Consider the following 22,025-nt stretch of genomic DNA (forward strand, 5'->3'; position numbering starts at 1 on the left):
TACGGAATCGTCTACGCCCTTGGGCAAAAGTCAAGAACTTGTCAATATCAGTACCCCTTCAGTTTCCTCCTCCGGGGATTACTATCCACACAGACGCTTCGTTAAGCGGTTGGGGAGGATATTCGCAGTTCAAGAAGGTTCAAGGAACCTGGTCACCCCAGTTCCGTCAGCTTCACATAAACGTACTGGAGGCAATGGCGGTGTTCTTGACTCTAAAAAGGTTACGTCCGCCAAAGAACTCCCACATAAAGCTAGTCTTAGACAGCGCAGTGGTAGTCCATTGTATAAATGGGAGGCTCCAAATCACGTCATCTAAATCATGTCATGGTAGCCATCTTCTCCCTGGCGGACAAGTTCAGTTGGCACCTCTCCTCCACCCATATAGCTGGAGTGAGAAACGTCATAGCAGATGCTCTATCCCGATCAGTTCCTCTGGAGTCCCGGAAGTGGTCACTGGACAACAGTTCGTTCCAGTGGATTCTTCAGAGAGTTCCAGGTCTACAAGTGGATCTCTTCGCATCCCAAGCGAACCACAAACTCCCATGTTATGTGGCCCCCAACCTGGACCCTCTGGCCTATGCCACGGACGCCCTGGCCCTAGACTGGAACAACTGGGAGAAGATTTACGTCTTCCCTCCAGTGAATCTTCTCCTGAAGGTACTGAACAAACTCAGGACATTCAAGGGTCCAAGTGGCTCTAGTAGCCCCAGACTGGCCGAAGAGCAATTGGTACCCTCTCATTCTGGAACTGGGTCTTCGTCCTCTTCGAATTCCCAGTCCCAGGCTCTCCCAGTCAGTGCAAACGAAGACTGTGTTCGCTCCTCAGGAATTCTCAAAACCCTAACTTTATGGATTTCATGAAGTTTGCAGCTAAAAGAGATGCGAATATTGATCCTCAAAATATTCTCTTCTTGGAATCTGATAAAAGAGATTCAACTTTGAGACAGTATGATGCTGCAGTCAAAAAGTTAGCAACTTCCTGAGGGAATCAGATATTAGAATCATGACAATCAATTCAGCTATATCCTTTTTCAGATCTTTATTTGAAAAAGGCTTAGCAGCTAGCACCATTACGACAAACAAGTCAGCCTTGAAAAAGATTTTTCAATTTGGTTTCAGCATAGACTTGACAGACTCCTACTTCTCGTCTATTCCCAAGGCTTGTGCTAGACTTAGACCTTCTGTAAGGCCTACGTCAGTATCATGGTTCTTAAATGATGTTCTAAAGCTGGCTTCAGAAACTGATAATGACACATGTTCATTTATAATGCTCTTAAGAAAAACTCTATTTTTATTAAGCTTGGCCTCAGGAGCTAGAATTTCAGAACTGTCGGCATTATCCAGGGATCCGGATCATGTTCAATTTCTTCCCACAGGGGAAAGAATGCTACTTTCTCCGGAACGTAGTTTTATAGCAAAGAATGAAGATCCTTTGATGAGGTGGGAACCATGGAAGGTTGTACCCCTTCCCCACAAGATATCTCTCTTTGCCCAGTATCGACCTTACGAGCCTTTCTGTCCAGGACCTCCTCATCCTCATCGGGTCCTCTCTTTAAGAGAGAAAAAGGTGGTACTTTATCTATTAAAGGCATCAGGCAGCAGATCCTGTACTTTATTAAGCAAGCCAATCCTGACTCCTTCCCTAAAGCACATGATGTAGGGCAGTAGCCACCTCAATTAACTATTTCCAACATATGAATTTCGATGAGTTGAAAAAATATACTGGATGGAAATCGCCGACAGTATTTAAGCGTCATTACTTAAAGTCCTTGGAAGCTCTGAAATTTTCACGCAGTTGCGGCGGGTAACATAGTTTCCCCGACTCTGCTTAATCTTTAGTAGAAGATCCAGTCCTCCTTTCTACCTATCTCACCCAACAGTTCGTCTATACCTGCCATGTTCATCTACGTTTACCTTGAGGTCTTAGCTGCTCTTATGATGGTATAGTGGGTGTCCCTTATTTTTTTGCTAGGGTCACTCACAATTGATTGTATATAATGATCTCTTTGATGTGATCCCCTTATTTTTATGCTAGGGGACACATCGTATTTACAATGGTTACGGGTTTTGTATATTAAGTCATATACATTCCCTTTTTATGTTATTATTGAAGTTTGTTCTGTTCAAGTTATTGTTATAATTGCTTTGAGTTCTTTGTACATAATATCAATACACAGATACTGATTTCAACATATATTCCATGTAAGCCCTGTATATATGTTAAATTTAAGTTAATTTTTAAGAAATATTATTCTAAGAAAAGAAATATTATTAAGCATTAAGTTAAATTTAAGTAATATTTCTATTTTGTATCATTGTGTATATGTATATTTATTAGCAATTATATTCCTTTATTTTATGTTATGTTTTATTTGAGACCCTGTTATTTATTTGATTTTATTCTTTACAATCTTGTGCTATTTCTCTGGTACGATTTCGCGCAGACACGAGCTGAGCCCAGAAAAGGGATTTTGACGTAAGGAAAAAATCTATTCTGGGCGATTGGCTCGTGTCGCCAGCGAAATCCCGCCCTGCCCATCATCGCTCAAGATTGTCTGCTAACTTCCATGGATGGCCACCCAGAGGAGCAGCGGTCGGCAGCATGGGATGAAGTAGTAGTAGTTGCTGCCCACTCTGTGGGTCGGCTCCCCTCTTGTGGGGATTTTGTAGTGGGAGATTTCTATTGGCAAGCGGTTTCGTGGTAGTGGTCTCACTCGCCATAGTGTTCATACCGACACCCTCTTGGAGGGTGAGCGAGTCATTGTACTGACCTTTTCTTTATTTTTATTTATTCTTCTGGTATGTGTTAGTACATTTACCTTAGAAATAATGGATTAAAGGATATTTCGCTGGCGACACGAGCCAATCGCCCAGAAATAGATTTTTCCTTACGTAAAAACAAAATCCTTTTTTGGTCAACCAGCAAATGTAAAAATTCATAGAATAGAGGTACTATAGTTTGTTCTTATTACTAGGTGTACATTTTGTTTCTTATTGCTTAATTTGTTTAAATTTCTAGTAAGTTCAAAGACTTTTTAACATTGGAAGTGCCATAGGTTTTCATTAGGTTTTTGAGATAAGATATAACTACGTAGTACATACGTACTTGATTTAACCACTTGGATTTATTTGTTTTAAGTGATTGCTGTAATGTCCATTTATGAAACATAAACCAGAGAATTATTTTGTCTTGATGAGTTCAATTCCCAAGCTGGGTATATGCATCACTTCAGGCTGAATTGTATTCCCATCACACAATGGTTCGGAACATATTATCAAGTTTGGAGAAGTCTGACCTTAGACTGTGTGCAGCTTACCTAGTTGATTCCCACTATGCCAATGATCCAGGTGGGTGAGCATTTGCTGTAAGGACTGTAGAATAATTATTCCCTAAGAATAGTAGCTGAATGAGAGTGCATCTGTTTTGAATATGTATGAAGTAGACTGTAATTTTTATATATATAAAAAGGAGATTTTTGTGATTTGAAAGTATTTAACCTGATGAGCGTTTGGATTTTCAAATCTAAAGATGGCCTAATTTGTAAACTATCATTTTGTTAATTGTTTGTACTATAATCCCTATTTGCTTTTTATCCTACTAAAAGGAAGTGCTTTAATACAATAGTTTGCAATGTATGATAAAATTAGAATATGGATTGAATAAAATATCAACTCATATATAGCATACTGTCATTGCTTTTGGTTCCTACACAAATCAAACCTTCATTCTTTACATGAGGATTGAGCTTGTGAATGCAAGCTAGAACAGCCATTTTACTTTCAGACAAGGTCGTTAATACCGACAGTAGGGGGAAGCCCTTCTCACTTGTCAGTCAGCACTCTACTTTGCTTTCAGCTGCCCTCAAGTGAAGACTCCTGGTGCTCTCTGTCCGACTGCCATCTGCTTTCATGCTTTTTTTCTTGTTTGTTTGCTTGTTATATTGTGTTGATAATAAAGTATGTAAACCCCTAATTCACACCTGCCTTCTACTGAGAGGAAACCGACAACCCTTAGACACTGCCCAGGGAAAATCAGACCTTGTACAGGCAGTCCCTGGTTATTGACGGGTGTTCCATTCCAATGGCGTGATGAAAGAACGAAAATCACCAATAACTAAAAATTGCTGTTGAGAACCAGATTTGGCACCAATAACTGGTTACCCCTTAAACACCGAAGCGGTATTTTGAAAATCGTCTCCCGTATGCTGGCGGCGTTTGCGAGTGAGCGCCGAAGCGGAAAAAATGTTTTTTTCAAAAAATCACACACTTAGTTTTCAAGATTAAGAGTTCATTTTTGTCTCCTTTTTTTTGTCATTGCCTGAAGTTTAGTATGCAACCATCAGAAATGAAAAAAAAATCATTATCATATATAAATATTGGGATATATGACAGCACAGCAAAAAAAATGTCATAATTGTTTACAAATCGCGCTGTGAGCAAAACAGTTAAAGCTAACGAGTTAATTTTTTTCCGTTGTATTGTACACTAAATTGCAATCATTTTGGTATATAAAACATTGTAAAACAATCAAGGCAACACAGAGAAAATATTATCACAAAATTATGCATGAATTCGTAACGCGCGGACATAAAAAAATGCTGTTTTCAAAAATTCACCATAAATCGAAATATTGTGCTAGAGACTTTCTGTTGTTGCAAAATGAAGGTAATTGATTGAATATTACTAGGCTGTAAGTGTTGTAGCTCACAATTGCAGTTTTTGACCATTTCGGTCGAGTTAAAGTTGACCGAAGTACAAATTTTTTCTATTTATAAAAATATTTCAAAACTGATAAATGCTACAACCATAGGTTGTTTTTAGTTGTATTCGTCATGAAATTGTACACATTTTCATATATAAAACTTTATGTTACGGCTAATTTAAAATGGTGCAAACATTACGACAAACGGACAAAAAAATTTATGATTTTTCGGAAGAGTTACCGCGCGGACGTAAGGAAAAAGTTATTTCAAAAAATTCACCATAAATCAAAATATTGTGCTAGAGACTTCCAATTTATTGCAAAATAAAGGTAAATGATTGAATATTACCCAAATGTAATAGTTTTAGCTTACAATGGCATTTGTAAGCTGACCGAAGGTTAAAATTTTTGCACTTATTGTTTATATGAAAATATTTCAAAACTGATAAAAGCTATAACCATGGGTTGTTTATTGTTGTATTCTACATGAAATTGCACATATTTTCATATATAAAAGTTTATGTAACGGCTAATTTAAAATGGTGCAAACATTACGACAATCGGACGAAAAAATGTATGATTTTTTTCGGAAGAGTTACCGAGGAGACGTAAGAAAATTTTTTTTTTTCATAAATTCACCATAAATCGAAATATTGTGCTAGAGACTTCCAATTTGTTGCAAAATAAAGGTAAATGATTGAATATTACTAGAATGTACGAGTTTTAGCTTACAATTGCGTTTTTTTATCATTTCGGTCGAGTCAAAGTTGACCGAAGGTTGAAATTTTGGCACTTATCGTTATTTAATTTATAAAACTATTTCAAAACTGATTAAAGCTACAACCATGGGTTGTTTTTATTGTTGTATTCTACATGAAATTGCGCACATTTCCATATATAAAACTTTATGTAATGGCTAATTTAAAATGGTGCAAACATTACGACCATCGGATGAAAAAAATTTATGATTTTTTACGGAAGAGTTACCGCGTTGACATAAGGAAAAAGTTTATTTCATAAATTCACCATAAATCGTAATATTGTGCTAGAGACTTCCAATTTGTTGCAAAATGAAGGTAAATGATTCAATATTACTAGAATATATGAGTTTTAGCTTACAATTGCGTTTTTCGACCATTTCGGTTGAGTCAAAGTTGACCTAAGATTGAAATTTTGGCACTTCTCGTTAGGTTTATATGAAATATTTTCAAAACTGATAAAAAGCACAACCTGAGTTATTTTTTGTGTATTCTACGTGAAATTGTGCACATTTTCATATATAATACTCCATGTAACAGCTGATATAAAACGGTGCAAAAATTATGTCAAGGTGGCAAAATAATTTCTGAGATGTGTCACTGATACTTTTTATTGCAGAGAGAAAGAAATTCGTGCTTGCGCGCCTGGGTAACGATTGTAAACAAAACTACACCTTGATCCGTGAGCTCCCAGCATCCCCTAAGGCGCATGATTCAAAAGCTTTGCCTAGTAGGCCTATACCTATTTTTCCGCGAATTTAAAAAAAAAAAACTTTTTTTATATCAATGATTAATACATCCAGTCAGCATTAAAGGGTTAATGGCACCTCTGTTAGATATCTATTGGCACTAATACAGACAGTCCCTGGTCATCGGCAGACTCGGTTATTGGTGATCCAATTTTATGGCTCCATAATGGGCCAAGTTTCAATATCGGCAGCATAAGGTGCTTAAAATAGAGTTATGACACCATAACGTACTTAACAGAGGTGCCATTAACTGGTTATCGGTGCCACTCACCAAAGCTCTGTGCCATAAGCGCCATAATTGCTGAACTCCGGTTAATGGCAATTTTTGCTTATCAGTACCTCGCCAAGAATAGAATCCCTGCCGATACCCGGGGACTGCCTGAATTCTAGTATTTGAACTGATAACCAGAAATCGGCACATTTGGTGCCAAATTCTGCCAATTTTTGGCACTAGACAAGCCCCAAAAAAGTGGATTGGCAATAACCGAGGCTCCCGATAATCGGGGATTATTGGGGATTATGACGTAGGCATGACCATAATCAGACAAGTCATTGTGAGTGATGGGTCTGGCCTTGTGAACAGTGGGTGAAGTTTGCCAGGAAAAGAAGACAGATGTTGTCAAGCCCAAGGGATTTAGGGAGTTGCGACACTCCCTAGGCTTCTTGGGAGAGCAGAGTGTATCTGGTCTTATTCACCACTGGATGGCTGTGCAGGGCCTCCGTGTTACTGTTGCTTCTGTAACCATGACAACCTCTATGATTGTGTACAGTATCCACCGGCTTGAAGGTAACCACTACAGCTGTATTATCACCGAACATTCCTTCAGTAATGTGCACCCAGGTGTTGCCGTCAATTTCTTTGCTTGGTGAAATAATCCTCCACACTTTCTTGTCTAAAGCTAACATCAGTAAGAAGAATACGTTGAAGAAGAGGAGAAGGAAGTCGTTGTTGTTGCCTTTGTTTTTTCATCATTTGAGTGCTGTCTGCTGTCACCCCCTCCACTAATTCCAAAGCTCGCAGGTAAAGGAAGAAGAAAGTTGCCTCGCCTGTCCACAGGAAGTCTCATTGAGCTTCCAGTAAATAGCCCTCTCCCACAGAGGCTACTGGGTCTCTCACGATCTGTACCTTGAGTTCTGCTGGTCCTGCTGCCAAGTGCACGGGATCCCGGTACAATGGCCTGTCTCATCCGGCTGGGTCACCTGGTTAAGGTAAGAGGAGATCCTCTGCTCAGGCTTCTTTACCTGTAGAAGCTCCAGCTTCTAAGTATAGATACTGAAGCACTCTTGCATGACAGCACATGCTCATGTTTGTGTGAGCAGGACTGCTCTTTGTGACCTGTGCAGATGGCGTCACCTCAGGTTGACAACCACCCTATTCCTCACTTACTGGTTGGGACTTTGGTCTCTGGCAGGCTGGGCAAGGGTACTTGCAATCCCTCTTTTGTTCCCTCCACCTCCTTGGGGTTCTCCGAGAGCCAGGACCCAGATGGGTTTAGGGCTTGGGACCAGTACTTGTTCTCAATCCTATTGTAGTCTGTCCACAGAAGCGTACATTCCGGGTTTGGTCCTTGGACTGGACAGGTCATACACTCAAGTAGTGAAGGGATGACTAGGGGCTCTGGTTTGTGTCCCTCTCCTGCAGAGGGAGTGATTTGAGAGGACTGTGACCTGGAGGGACCTGAGTGTCTGGACACCCAGAGTTACAGAGCCGCTTAGTTGAAATCGTTAGTCTTATGTGTCTTTACTGTATACTGTATTCGAGGAAGAGAACTTGGTTTTTTCAGTGAACTGTTTGTCAGCCATTTCAGAAGGGACTCAGTGTTTCGATGGACTTGCCATGGTCAAAACTTGCCGAAAGGGTCCTGGATTAGGTGAATTCTTTAGTTTCTGGGGATGAGAATTCACTTGGGTCTAGTTGCTTATACAAGACACTTTCTCCACCTCTAGCTTGCCAGAGTAAATAAAGTAGTACTTCTGGCTTCAAACTTAATCCGTTCCAGAAGGTAGGTCGAAGTGCAGTTTGTTCGAAATATGAAACAAATATCCCCATAAGAAATAAATGGAATCAAGATAATTTGTTCCAGCCAACCCAAAAAGTTCCCCTTTCTTCTGTTACTAATGTGTTCAAAAGTTAAGTGTAAAGTAATAAAACAGTATGTTATACAAATTGAAATTTTAGAAAAATTATGTTTCTGTGTATGATTTACTATTATGTGAACATGGCTCACTGCCAGCTATAATGTAGGAAGAGACGGGAACCCTTTGAGGAAACAGAAATGATCTCAGTAGGCAAAGGTTGATAAGAAAATAAATTTTATTCGCATTTTACAAGGGTAATCGAAGGAATTGATAAATGTGTTTGCGAGTGTATGATTGTTGGCGTGTTTACACTTAGATCTTAAGTGCAAGAAGGAGATTGATTATGCCACAACACATCAACTTATTGTTGGCAGAAGGCAGAATTTAAAATAAACATGAGGATTTTGTAAACAAATAAGTAATAAATAAAGAATGCAAGTAAGAAAAGGAAAATAACTTTTCACAAGGAAGTCCTTTAAACAAACAGTCAAATGTATGCAGAAGCTGAACGCAGCACTAGTGTGTTTATTATGGAGCTGAGTTACTTTTACAGTGCTAAGAAATCTTTAAAAAATGTCACTCGATAGGTATTGTACCATAACAACAATAAATGATTTGGGCAAACCGAGTGTAAGTGAAAGAAACGGGTGGACTAATGATGCCAGCCCAGCTGGTAATTCAGTGGGAAGCAGACCCCCTTCTCCCACCCAATAACCCACCACCATCCCTTCCCTCTCCTCTCTATCGTTTCACTCGGTGCACGGACCACTGGCTCAAGTAGGAATTTTTTTATCACTGTATTGCATTTGATTGTTGTCATGTTTTATCATTGTTAAATTTTTTGTGAAATTCCATTTTATTTTATGTGAATTGGTACTGCTTTTACGTACATAACAGTAATGTTTTTACTGTCTCTTTTCCTTCTCTCCTCAACAATATCAAGACTCAAAATCATTTATTCATTATTCCTGAAAAATATTAATGCTCCCTCCTTCTCTCAAGTTAGCTGTGGGTCACTGCAGTGATGCATGATTTTGTTCATCGTTTATGCTAAATATTAGTGTAAAAAGCTTTATTCTTTTACGTATTTTATTGATGGTCATAATTAAATTATACTGTCTCACTCAGCACAATGAATACTGGCTCAGTTAAGACTTTTTTTTCCTTATATTTTATTATTATGTTAAATTTATTGTAAAATTCCATTTTACTTTTTATGTGAATTTGTTTTGCTTTTACTAAACATACAGTAATATTTTAACTCGCTCTTCCTCTCTCCTCAACAATATCAACGCTCCCTCATTCAATCTCAAGTCAGCTGCGTGTGACGTCATGGCAGTGACGTATGGTTTTGTACATCTCTTATACTAAATTTTATATTGAAATGCTTTATTCTTTTGTGTATTTTATTGAATATGGTTATCATTAAACTATACAAGCAGTTCCCCGGGTATCGCTGGACTTAGTTAATGGCGATCTGGTTTTATGGTGCTTGTGTAGCACCTTAAAATCGGTGATTTATGGTGCCATAATGGGCCAAGTTTCAGTTTGCCAATAATAGAGTTATGGCGCCATAACATAACTAACAGAGACGCCATTAACTTAAATGTGGCGCCATAAATCACCAAGTTTTGGTTAATGGAGGATGTATAAACATGACAAATAATCAGTCAATTCAAAGTATGAGTACTTGTTTGACAAACGACAGATTTTTTCGAAAATTTTGTTAGAAAAACAGAATGTTTGACATAAGAAACATTTGACATACGGGGTACCACATTCCCTCAGAGGACTCACTGCCAACCAAACAGGTTGACTCAGACCTGATTCATCTGTGTCCTGGTCTGTTACTTGAGCGTCTTCATGCAAAAGGAGAGTCTCTTTTGCAAATGTAGAGAGTGTCATTGGAATCAACTGCCATGGCAGTGTTCAAGATGGTCTCTTGGATTGATCTATGGTCTCTGTTGGTGGCCAAGATCGAATCCTCTTCCTTCGAGTTCCCATATGCCTGAGGAAGACACTTTTCGAAGACTGTTGTTGTCTGTAGGTAGGGCCATCACCAACTTAGCCCACCGGACAGTAAACCTTTGGACAAACCTGGTTCTAAAGAGGTGTGACACTGTGTATTCTCAAATCTCAAGGTCTGTCCTGGTATTGGGTTCAACTACCCTCTTTGCTAGAGGAGAGATGGAAGCTGTGGTGGACAGGCTACATATCGAGAACAATGACAAGCTTGTTCGCCAAGCAGTGATAAAGACCTCCAGGTCTTTGTGTGGTTGACCCTCAGGTCAGGCCGGCTCCTCCTCTTTGGGTCGGAGGAAGTCACAGACTTCCTCGGCTCTTTGTATAGGTGCCCAGTCTTTTTCTGCCCCTATAGTGAACTGTGTGCATTTACGACCATTTCAGCCCTCCTCCCGTGCTAGGAATGGGCCAAGGACAAGAAGGTTGGAGGTTGCTAGGGGCGGTGTTCCTCCCTGCTTGCTTCTGATGGTAGGGTGTTACCTGTTGGGTCATTGGGCAATGTGGCAGCAATACAGTGGAATCCTGGTAGTGGATATCCTTTGGGTAGGATATCTACTACCCTTCTAGACTTTGCCATCCCTCACCTTTGATTCAGTCTGCTTCCTGGCTTGGAGAAGAATCTTACCCTTTGGGAAGAGGTGACTGCAGTCCTCAAGAAAGGCATTGTAGAAGTCATGGAAAATCAGTCTTGGGGGTTTTACAGCCACCTGTTCCTAGTGGAGAAAGTGATAGGTGGCTGGAAACAAGTCGTTGACCTGTCTTGCCTGAACCAGTTCGTTTGCCAGATCTGTTCAGATGGATATGGTGTGGTCTGTACTTGATTCTATCAGAGAGACTTCATTCTTTCAGTGGATATGAAGGATGCATACTTTTTTCAAATATCCATCATTGGTCCGTGCGCAAGTACCTCTGCTTTACCCTCAGGGAAACAGTTTTCCAGTTAGGTATGTACAGTGGTCCCCCCGTATTCGCGGGGGATGCGTACCAGACCCCCCCATGAATAGTTCGAACCCGCGAATGTTTGGAACCTCTATAAAAACGCTAAAAACAGCCTATTTTGTCAGTTAAAACTCAAGAAAAACCACTAAAAATGTTCATACTTGGTTTTTTTTAAATAGTTTTATCACAAAAAGTGCATTTTATGATGAAATTGATTAAAAAACCAGGAATTTGTAGATATTTCTCATAGAAAAATACCGCGAATACGCGAATTTTCTGGAAATAATGCAGGGAAACGTTCCCGAGAGAAATCCGCGAATGTGTGAGTCCGCAAATCCGGAGAACGCGAATACGGGGGGCCCACTGTAGTGTGTTTTGGGTGATCAACCACTCCCCAAGCATTCACTCATGTGTTCACACTAATCTTGGCTTGGGCCCATTCACACAGGATACAGGTACTTGGATGATTGCCTGATCCTGGCACGCTTGTTGACGCAGTTGATTCAGGGCAAATTGTTTTCTTGAATTTGGTCACAACCTGGGAGTGGTGATCAACATCGAGAAGTTGGATCTCGTTCCCAACCAGAGGGCAGAGTATCTGGACATTCTGATATATACGGCAGCTGAGAGAGTCTTCCCTTTGGAATTGTGTATCAGCAGGTTCAGAAAGGCAGTTCAAAAGTTCCTGTCTCAACAGGAACTACCTGCTGAGCAGTGGCAAGTTGTTCTTGGTCTCCTGTCATCCTTGGAGAAGCCAGTCCCTCATGGGCGGCTTCACCTACACTCCCTGTAGTGGAGGATGAAGGAGTTTGGTCCTCGGTGAAGGACCCTCCCTTCTTTCCAATCCCTTTCTCAGAGGTGGTAAGCAAAGATCTAAAATGGCAGTTAAACAACAGGAACCTCTTAATAGGAGTGTTGTTAGGCACTTTCCCTTCTGAGATACTTCTGTTTTCAGATGCATCAACCGTAGGCTGTTTTCAGATGCATCAACCGTGGGATTGGATGCACACCTGGAGGGGTTTGTGGGACCAGGACGACTGGCACCTCCACATCAGTGTCCTGGAACTCAGGCAGATTTTTTAGGTCTTCAAGGGTTTCAGGACCGAGTGATGGGGCACTCCATAGTGATGATGAGTGACAACACCCCACTGGTGGCATACATCAACAAGCAGGGAGAGTTAGTTTCCTTCTGGCTATACGAGTTGGAGGTGCAGGTGCATGAGTGGGTGGTAGCATACTCAGTAGAGCTTTCTGCCAGGTACATTCCGGGATTCTAGAATGTTGTGGCAGACAAGCTCAGTTGCCAGAGTAAGGTGATGGGGACAGAATGGTCTTAGCACCAAGACATGCAGAGATTATTTGATGTTTGTGGCCTTCCAATGATAGATCTTTTTGCAACTCTCTACAACAGGATGTTACTGATGTTTTGCTCAGTTGCACTGGACCCACGGGCAGCGATAGAAGATGTGTTCCAGCATCCATGGGACAACATGGAGGTATATGGTTTCCCTCCATTCTGTTTGATTCAACAGGTAATCAGTAGGGTCATGATCACCCCAAATCTCAAGTTGACACTGGTAGTTTCCAAGTGACCTGATGTCGAGAGGTTTCCAGACCTGTTAGCTCCATTATCTGTGGTGCTGAGAGAGATTTCCCCGTGACGCAACCTGCTGTGCGAGCTGCATGTAGAAATATCACCAGGCAGGGAAGGGCTGCCACTTCACGCCTGGAGTCTATCCAGCATCTCCTGTGAGTGAAAGGTTCTTCCCACCACACAACAAAGGACATGGACTATCTTCTATAGTTGTTGTTGTTGATGGGATCTCTTTCTGGCCAGAGCTACTCTTCAGGAGGTAATGGATTTTCTCATCTATCTTTGCCAAGAGAAGCTTTCCTCTGCATTGGCCATCAAGGGCTACAGACCTGCTAGTTAGGCCCTCCGGTTGAAGGGGGTAGATCTCTCTTCCTCATAGGAGATCCCTGATGCCTGGTGGGGATGCTTTCTCACTGGTCCTTGGGGCCCAGCTGTTGGTCAAACAGAATTAATCAGCCTTTTCCTCTTGTTGTAAATTTTTTCTATTTTTCTACCTCCTCTTCCTATTTGGTGTGGATTTTATGTTGATGACTTTTGGCTTGTTTCTGGATATGACTTGACTTGTGCTTTGGCTTTGAGATGTTACCACTGCCAGATGTTCATTTGATCCAGAAATGCAGAAAGAAAATGAATGAAGGACCTGCTTTATGTTGTAATTTTGGCAAAGAAACACATGTACCATGCATTAAACCACCATCTTGTATAAATTGTGGAGAAATTGCATCCTCAAAAAGTTGTTGGAAATTTATTTCAGAGAAGAAAGTGCAAACAATTAAATTTATGGAAAAGATTTCTTTTAAAGAAGCCAGAAAGAAAGTACTTGAACTTCAAATAAGACTGGGAGTTACATTTTCCTCAGTAATTAAGAAGCCACAGTCCAGTGTACAAGTGCCAGCTAGTCATGCAGTAATTAAGAATTCACAGTCCAGTGTACTAGTGCCAGCTACTCATGTAGTGCAACAGCAACCATCCACTGCAGTCACAAAGTCAAACCAAGCTGAGATAATGCCACTTAGAGAGGAGCATGGTGATGATAAACCTTAATCACTGGATATAAAAGCAGGATGTTCTTCAAATAATCAGAGTAGCACATCACTCCAGCAACCAAAAATAGTTTCATAAATCATGTACAGCAGAGATGCCTAAAGGAACACAGTCAACTACATCTAGTGGAACTTGGCCCAGATCAGATCATAGGAAAAGTGAGAACACCAGAAGAAAGAAAAGATAAAAGTGAAAATGAAAATAATGAACTTTTCTCGCACTTTTCTCGCAGAAATCCATTGTTTTCCAGAGTAATATCCCCAGGTTAAAACATGTAAAAGATAATAATTAATTATCAGCAGTAATGGATCGCAGGCTTTCAATATTGCAGTGAAACTTTCAGGGGATGCAAGCCAAACATGAATCCTTAAAGATTTTAATCAAAGAAAACTTACCAATATGCATTGCCCCTGCAAGAGACTGTGCTTGGACAAAAAATCTTATGTCCTGATGAATACATCTTTTATCATTCTGATTATGATGAGCAAGTAGGGATTCATGGTGGAAATGTGATGTTAATTAGGTGAGATACAGCTCACAAGAAATATCCACTGCAAACAGACTTACAAGTGGATGCTGTTCAGATTTTTCTAAAAAAGAAATATACTGTATGTTCACTGTATTTACCTCCAAATAGAACCTATCATAATCTGACTTGGGAATTACAGGGGTAATTAAATCAGCTTCCAAGTCCTTTTCTTATTGTTGCTGATTTTAATGGAAGACCCTTGTGGGGTGATGTAATTTCCAGTTCTAGAGGAAACAATATTTATAATTTTATTGAAGACCAAGAGCTTGCAATCCTTGATTCTGGAGAGCCAGCACATTTTTATAGTTCAACGGACTTATTCTGTGGTAGATTTATCAGTATGCAGTCTTGACTTATCTTGGAGTGCAATGAGTGAAGGATTAGAATATGATCATTTTCCAATCTTTATTAATGTAGTAGGTGAAATTGCTACACCAAGATCACCTCGTTGGATGCTGGATAAAGCCAGTCCCTGGATGATGCCCTGGAAAGAACCTTTAATCATACCAGGCTTAAAACCAGGAAAAGACACAGAGTCACCAAGTAGCTATAGGCCAATAGCCCTTACAAGTGGTCTAAGTAAGATATTTGAAAAAATGGTGAATAATAGATTAATAGGGGTATTAGAAAACAAACTGCTATTGTCAAACAGACAGTTTGGATTCAGGAAAAATAAAAGTATCATTGATCCCCTCTTAATGATTACAAGAGAGATACAAAATGCAATGGTTGGTAAAAAGCAAACTATAGGAGTATTTTTTTTATTTAGAGAAAGCATATGATACCACCTGGAGGGGAGGGATTTTAAGAAAATTGATAGAATGGGGAATAGGAGGGAATCTTTATGAATATATTAAGGAATTCCTATCAGAAAGATATATAAAAGTCAAAGTGGGGGCAGAAATCTCAGAATCATTTATCCAGGAGGAAGGGATCCCTCAAGGTAGTGTGCTAAGCGTGGCATTGTTTGCTATAGCAATAAATGAGATAATTAAAATGATCCCACCAGGAGTCCAAGGATCCTGTTATGTAGTTGACTTCCTCATATATAGTAGTGGTGCAAAAATGCTGGACATAACCAACAGATTACAAGCAGCCATAAATAGGGTAAAAAAGTGGGCCGACAACAAGGGTTTTAAGTTTTCACTGCAAAAAACAAAGGTGGTCAGATTCACAAGATCAAGAAAACAGGAATTAATTCCTGTTTTCTTAAATAATGATATAATTGAATTTGATGATCAGATAAAATTCCTCGGTGTTATACTTGACAAAAAACTTGCATTTAAAGAACATATAGAACAACTGGCGATAAAAGTGAGAAAATCCTCAAATGTAATAAAAGTAATAGCGCATAGTGACTGGGGTGCTGATAGAACCTCTCTGATAAAAGTATATGTAAGGCCATTTGTCTCAGTAAACTTGATTATGCATGTCAAGTATATGGCAGTGCTTCTAAAACCCTATTAACAAAACTGGATGTCATTCATAACAGGGTATATTAGACTGTGCACTGGAGCCTACAGAACTTCCCCTGTGGAAAGTCTGTATGTAGAAGCAGGAATAGAGCCCCTGCAAGTACAAAGAAATGAAATAGGATTAAAATTTATAACTAAAATCAGTAACCTTAATGATAATCCAAACACTAAATATATGAAAAACATAACAAATAGTTATGACAATAAACCAAGAGCCTCTAAGCCATTAGAGAATAGATTAAAACCTGATATAGAACATCTAAAATTAGCAAGTAGCCTATCATAAATAACCACTCCTAAAATACCTCCATGGAGACATGCTACAATAGAAATCTGTGATAAATCATTTAATAAGAAGGTAACAGATGCACAATTAAAGAGTGAATTTCTGTCACACCAGGAAAAATATAAACGTGACATAGTATTTATACAGATAGTTCCAAGACGAAGGAGGGTGTAGGCTATGCTGTAGTAACAAAAAATATAAAAGTAAAGGGAAAAATTCCAAAAATGTGCTCGATATTCACTGCAGAGATAAATGCTATATTGGAGGCTATAAACATTCCTTTATGATGGGAAATGCAAATGATACCTTTGTAATATACACAATTCTTACAGTGCATTAGAAGCGTTAAAACAATACACAATTTCTCATCCCGTAATTGAAGAAATAAGGGAGTGGATAGATATAATAGTAAAACAGAAATCTATAAATATAAAACTGTGTTGGGTCCCTTCCCATGTGGGCATAAAGGGTAATGAGGTGGTGGATAAAGAAACTAAAAAGGCAGTAAAAAGGAATCTATCAAAAAAATGCAAATACCTTACAATGACAGTAAAGCAACAATAAATGAATACTGTCAATCAAAATGGGAAAAAGAATGGCTTGAATTAAATCATAAACTAAAGTATATAAAATTATCTGTAAAATCTTGGAATAGACAATAATGTCAAAGAAGGGAAGATGTCCTATTAACAAGATTAAAAATAGGACATACATACTTTACTCATAAATATAATATACCACTTAAAGAACTATTGGGAGAAAATGTCCCACTTCAAAATTTAATAAATTATCTCAAAGAAATAAACCTGTTTTATATGGTATAACATATCTTATAATTTCATAAAGTTATACAGTAAGCACTGAATGGCCTTTGTTGCCCCAGTGCTTGGTGTTACACCTAAACTTTATAAAACCAACCAACCAACCTACAGAATTGACTCTGGATCCAGTGGTCTGCCTAGATCTTTGAAAGTTGTGGGGAAGACCAATGATCGACTTGTTTGCAACTGCCAAAAAACATCGCCTTTCACTTTATTGCTCTCCAATGCCGGACCCAGCAGCATGGGCAGTGGATGCCATGCTTCTGGACTTGTCACACAAGGAACTTTATGCCTTTCCACCCCTAGTAGTGTTCAGGGAGGTGTTAGAAAAGTTCCAATCACATGATCCTCATAGCTCCTTTCTGGCCCCTCTGGGAATGGTTTCCAGACCTGTTAAGTCTGTTAGCAGGTTTTCCCAGGTTACTCCCCCAAACGCAAAAACTGCTCAAACAACCACACATGCTAAGTTCCACCAAAGATTACTTCGACCCCTAGCTGCAACCCCTTTCGTTCCTCTTACTGTATCTCCTTTCATATTCTCTTTCTTCCATCGTACTCTCCACCCTCATCTAACAATTGATTCATAGTGCAACTGCAAGGTTTTCCTCCTGTTACACCTTTCAAACCTTTCAACTGTCCATTTCTGTTTCTATGCTGAATGGCCCTGTAGTTCCCAGTGCTTGGCATTTGGCTTAAATTCTATATTCAAATCAATTCCACCAAGGATTATCTACTCTGGCTCTGACAGGATTCAAACTGTTGTCCGACTCCTCAGAGCAAAGGGTTTTTTGAGAACGGCTGCGAGGTGATCTCAAAATGTAGAGGAAGGTCGTCCTCTATTGTCTACCAGTACAAGTGGAACATTTTCCGAGCTTGGTGCAGAAGAAATCAAGCCTCTTCATCTCGAACATCTGTGACAGAGATCACTGATTTTCTTCTGTACCTAAGGACATCTAGAGGATTATCTTCTTCTACAGTCAGATATCCTATGCTCTGTATTTAGGCACAGAGGATTAGATTCATCTTTGAATCAAGACTTATCAGACTTGATTAAGTCTTTTGATACCTGTAAGCGTAAGGACACTTGGCAGGTATCATGGAATTTAGACGTAGTCCTGAAATGGCTGGCTGGTCCTCCTTTTGAACCTCTCAACTCCGGCCTCACTCAGGAATTTGACTAGAAAGACACTCATCCTGATTGCCTTAGCTTTGGCCAGAAGAGTGAGCAAAATTCAAGCCCTGAATAAGAGAGTTGGTTTCTTATATGGAGGCTTTAGTCTCATTTACTTTAGGCTTCTTCACTAAGAACAAAAATCCTGCAAAACCTTGGCCTTGTTCTTTTAATATCAAGAACTTGTCGAGTATAGCAGGAGTTGAAGATGAAGAGAGGACTCTGTCCTGTGAGAGCTCTGAAGTTTTACATTCACAGGACCAAAAACATTAGAGGATCTTCAAATAGCCTCTTGTGCTCTGTTAAGGACCCCTCACATCCCCTCTCTAAGAATGCCCTTTCTTTCTTTTTTAGAGACCTCATAAGGATGCCCATTCCCAGTTAGCAGTGGAGGCTCTACCTGTTTTGAAGGTAAAGGTTTATGAGATTAGAGCATTGGCAACATCTCTGGCCTTCAGATATAATTTTTCGTTGGCTTCCATTCTCCAGTCAACATACTGGATATGTAAGTCAGTCTTTGCAAATCATTATCTTAAGAAGTGGAAACGTTTTTCAATAATTGCAGCATCTTGGGTCCGTTCGCGATGGCTGGCATGGTGATGGGAGCAGAAGCATAGGAACTATTCCTTCCTGCCTCACTCTTTGCCTTGAAAACCATTGTTGAGTCCTTGTGGAGTCCGGGGGTACTTGGTACTGGATATCCTCCAGAATAGTTAGTAGGAGGGTGGTTTTTAATATTTGGTGTAGGTAGTTTTGTCGGTATTGTGGTTTTTCGTTGTTCATGGTACTGCACCCAGGGCTATGGCAATGTCTGTGCTTTAGTAGCGCTTGGTGAATTCCTCGCTGTAAGGCCCCCACCATGTCGTAGGTGACCCTGGTCTGACACCACACCTCTACTAAGTTGAGAGTAGCTGTGCCAGAGGCAGTTTTGTCTGCTATAACTCTTAACAGGTAAGGAAACAATACGCATTATGTTAATGCTGGCAAGATTTTTTTATTTGCATGCATTTATCAATTATAATTGCAGTAGTTGTTCATCCATGAGTCCCACCTCATAACAATGTGGGAATCAGCTATGTAATTACTTGGTAAGTTACTTAAACAAAAATGATATTTTTATGATAATGCTTTGTTTATGCTTACCAAGTAATTACAGAATAGGAGCCCACCGTCCTCCCCTCTCATGGATGATAAGGCATAAATAAAATTAATTGAGCTCTTTTGCAGAATTGTTTACCTATTCCCTGATTGTAGGTGGGGTACCGACGTACACCAAAACAAAGAATTGCTACCGCAATTTTTATATTTTAGCTACCAGTACTTAGAAATTCTTAGCTATGTAATCACCTGGTGAGTATATACAAAACATTATTTTAATAAAAATATCATATTTCTGCAGTCTGTGATGGATGAGATTGCACCAAACTTGCAAAAAAGTGTACCCATTATCTTCTATCCCAATCTTCTAGGCATCCTAGGGAACTTCCCTCTTTCAGTGCCAGATCAACCTCCTCTTTGCATCCTTATCCCTTTAGAGGAGGTAGGCAAAGATCTCAAGCTAGATCAAGAACGAACGTCTGCTTCTCTACCAAGCCACTCAAGAAGTCCTCAATCAAAACTTCTACCAGGAAATGAAGACCGTATCCTCTGTGCCAGGGTCCTTCTTCTCTTGAGGAATGGAGCAAGAAAGGAGCAGAGCATGGGGTTGTAGAAGTACTTGAAGAAGGCTACTCGATTCCATTCAAAGAAAATCCTCCCTTAATCAAGAAGCCTATTGTCTTGACTGCTTACTCTGTAGGCTCAAGGAGGTTTTTGGCTCTCTCAGAAGAAGTTTCCTCCTTTCTCCAGAAAAGAGCTATAGAGGTAGTCTCAGATGTAAACTCTGAGAGGGTTTTACAGTTGCCTCTTTGTAGTCCCAAAGTCGTCAGGAGGATGGAGACTGGTTCTGGATGTCAGTGCCCTGAATTTATTTGTGCTGAAGACAAAATTCAGAATGCAGACGATTCTTTCAATTTTTGCATCCCTTCGTCAAGGAGACTGGGTGGTCTTCACTCTTGTCCCCTTCGCGGCACCCAAAAACAATTTTTTACCTCTGCATGGGCAACTGATGTCATACTTCAAGACTGGAGGGGAATGGTTTCCGGACAGGTTACAAACTCAAGAAACTCCTCAGAGCTGAGGGTTTTTCAAGAGCAACGTCTACCAGAACAAGTGGGCTATTTTCTGTACTTGGTGTGAAGGAAATCACATTTCTTCTTCTAAGATGACTGCAACAGAGATTGCTGATTTTTTTTTTTATTATACTTTAGGACCTCAGAGGAGTCAGATCTCATTCACAAGCTAAGGGTCAAGTATCTGAACATGCTGATAGACACAGATTCTCATATCAACAGGTTCAAAGAGGCAATACAGAAGTTCCTTGTCTTGGCAGGAATGACCCGCTCTGCAGTGCCACATTGTTCTACTTCACCTATAACCTTTGTAGATTTGGGCCCTCTGGGGTGGCATCACCTTCGCACCCTTCAGCAGAGAATGAAAGGGATGAGTCTCTGGCAAGAGACCTGCCTTTCTCTCAACTTCCTTTGTTGGAGGAAGTGAGGAGAGAGCTAGACGACAGGAACCCCTCTTTATTGGTGCCATTGGACATTCTCCCTCCCGAGTTGCTCTTGTCTTTTGGATGCATCTGCTAGGGATAGTGTAAACCTGGAAGATGTTTGTAATAGGTGTGTGACCAGAACAACAGATACCTACACATCAGTATCTTGAAACTCAAGACAGCTTTTTTAACCCAGTGGCGTTGGTGAGAACAACACTATGGTAGCATGCATCAGTAAGCAGGGAGGGAGAACTGGTGTCCTTTTAGCCGCATAGGGTTAACGGTGCAGGTACATGAGTGGGCAGTAGCACAACTCAGTGGAGCTATCAGCCAGATATATTCCGGGGTCTTGGAATGTGGTGGCAGACAAACTCAATGGCCAGAACCTGGCGATAGGGATGGGGAGTCCCAGCCTTGATCTCTATATGACAGAAGTTAATGGAGGACGGCTCATTTGTGGTGGTCTGTGGGTTTCGATGGAGGACTTTTTTTTCCAGCACCCAAGGGACATTTTCGTGGCTTGTCTTCCTCTCCATTTTTGTCTGATTTATTAGATGATGAACAGGCTCTGATCACCCTGAATTTCGGTTTGAATCTGTTGGCACCCAGTGGCCACACATCTGAGTACTAGTTCCCAGACCTGTTGGTGCAGCCATCTGTTCCAGCCACGTGAGAGAGGTATTTCCAGGCACTTCACTCCTGGAGGCTTTCCAGCATTTCCTGTGAATGACAGGGTTGTTTCTATGTGATTAACAAGGTGTTTGGATACTTGTGGAATATTCAATGACTGTGTACAAGGGGAAATGAACTGTCTTTTTTAGTTGGTCTAGTCAACAGGGTCTCTACTTTTTTAGTTGGTCTAGTCAACAGGGTCTCTACATTCAGGGTCTCTACTTTTTTAGTTGGTCTAGTCAACAGGGTCTCTACATTCAGGGCCTCTATTCAGCAGGTAGCGGATTTTCTCCCCTCTCTTCACTGCAAGAAGCTTCTCTTTGCCTTGGCTGTTAAAAGTGGTAGAGCTGCCCTTGGCCAAGTTCTTCGGTTGAAGGAAATAGATCTCTCATCTCTGTGAGGGATCTTTATATTTTTGAGAAGTTTTGAATAGTCTTGCCCACTTGGGGAACTCAGGCCCCCAAGTGGGTTGCAATTCTCATCTTTAGGAACCTAGTTCATATGCTGTATAGGGTCGTCAGAGTTCTTACTCTTTACTTATCCTAGCTTCAGTGAAGTGAATAGTTGTCCTTCTTGGCCTTTGATACT

General features: G+C 40.2%; 1 protein-coding gene across 4 annotated transcripts in view; it reads left to right on the plus strand.

Annotated features, from left to right (window-relative positions):
- LOC135201054 (GPN-loop GTPase 2-like) overlaps window positions 1-22,025 on the plus strand; it is a 307,395-nt gene that overhangs the window by 180,581 nt on the left and 104,789 nt on the right. For all 4 annotated transcript variants that reach the window (XM_064229907.1, XM_064229909.1, XM_064229908.1 and 1 more), the window contains one exon: window positions 3,234-3,348. In XM_064229907.1, coding sequence (XP_064085977.1) covers window positions 3,234-3,348 — 115 coding nt within the window. The remainder of the gene's footprint in view (window positions 1-3,233; window positions 3,349-22,025) is intronic.

The sequence above is a fragment of the Macrobrachium nipponense genome, chromosome 27 (genome assembly GCF_015104395.2).
Source record: "Macrobrachium nipponense isolate FS-2020 chromosome 27, ASM1510439v2, whole genome shotgun sequence".
Taxonomy (NCBI): domain Eukaryota; kingdom Metazoa; phylum Arthropoda; class Malacostraca; order Decapoda; family Palaemonidae; genus Macrobrachium; species Macrobrachium nipponense.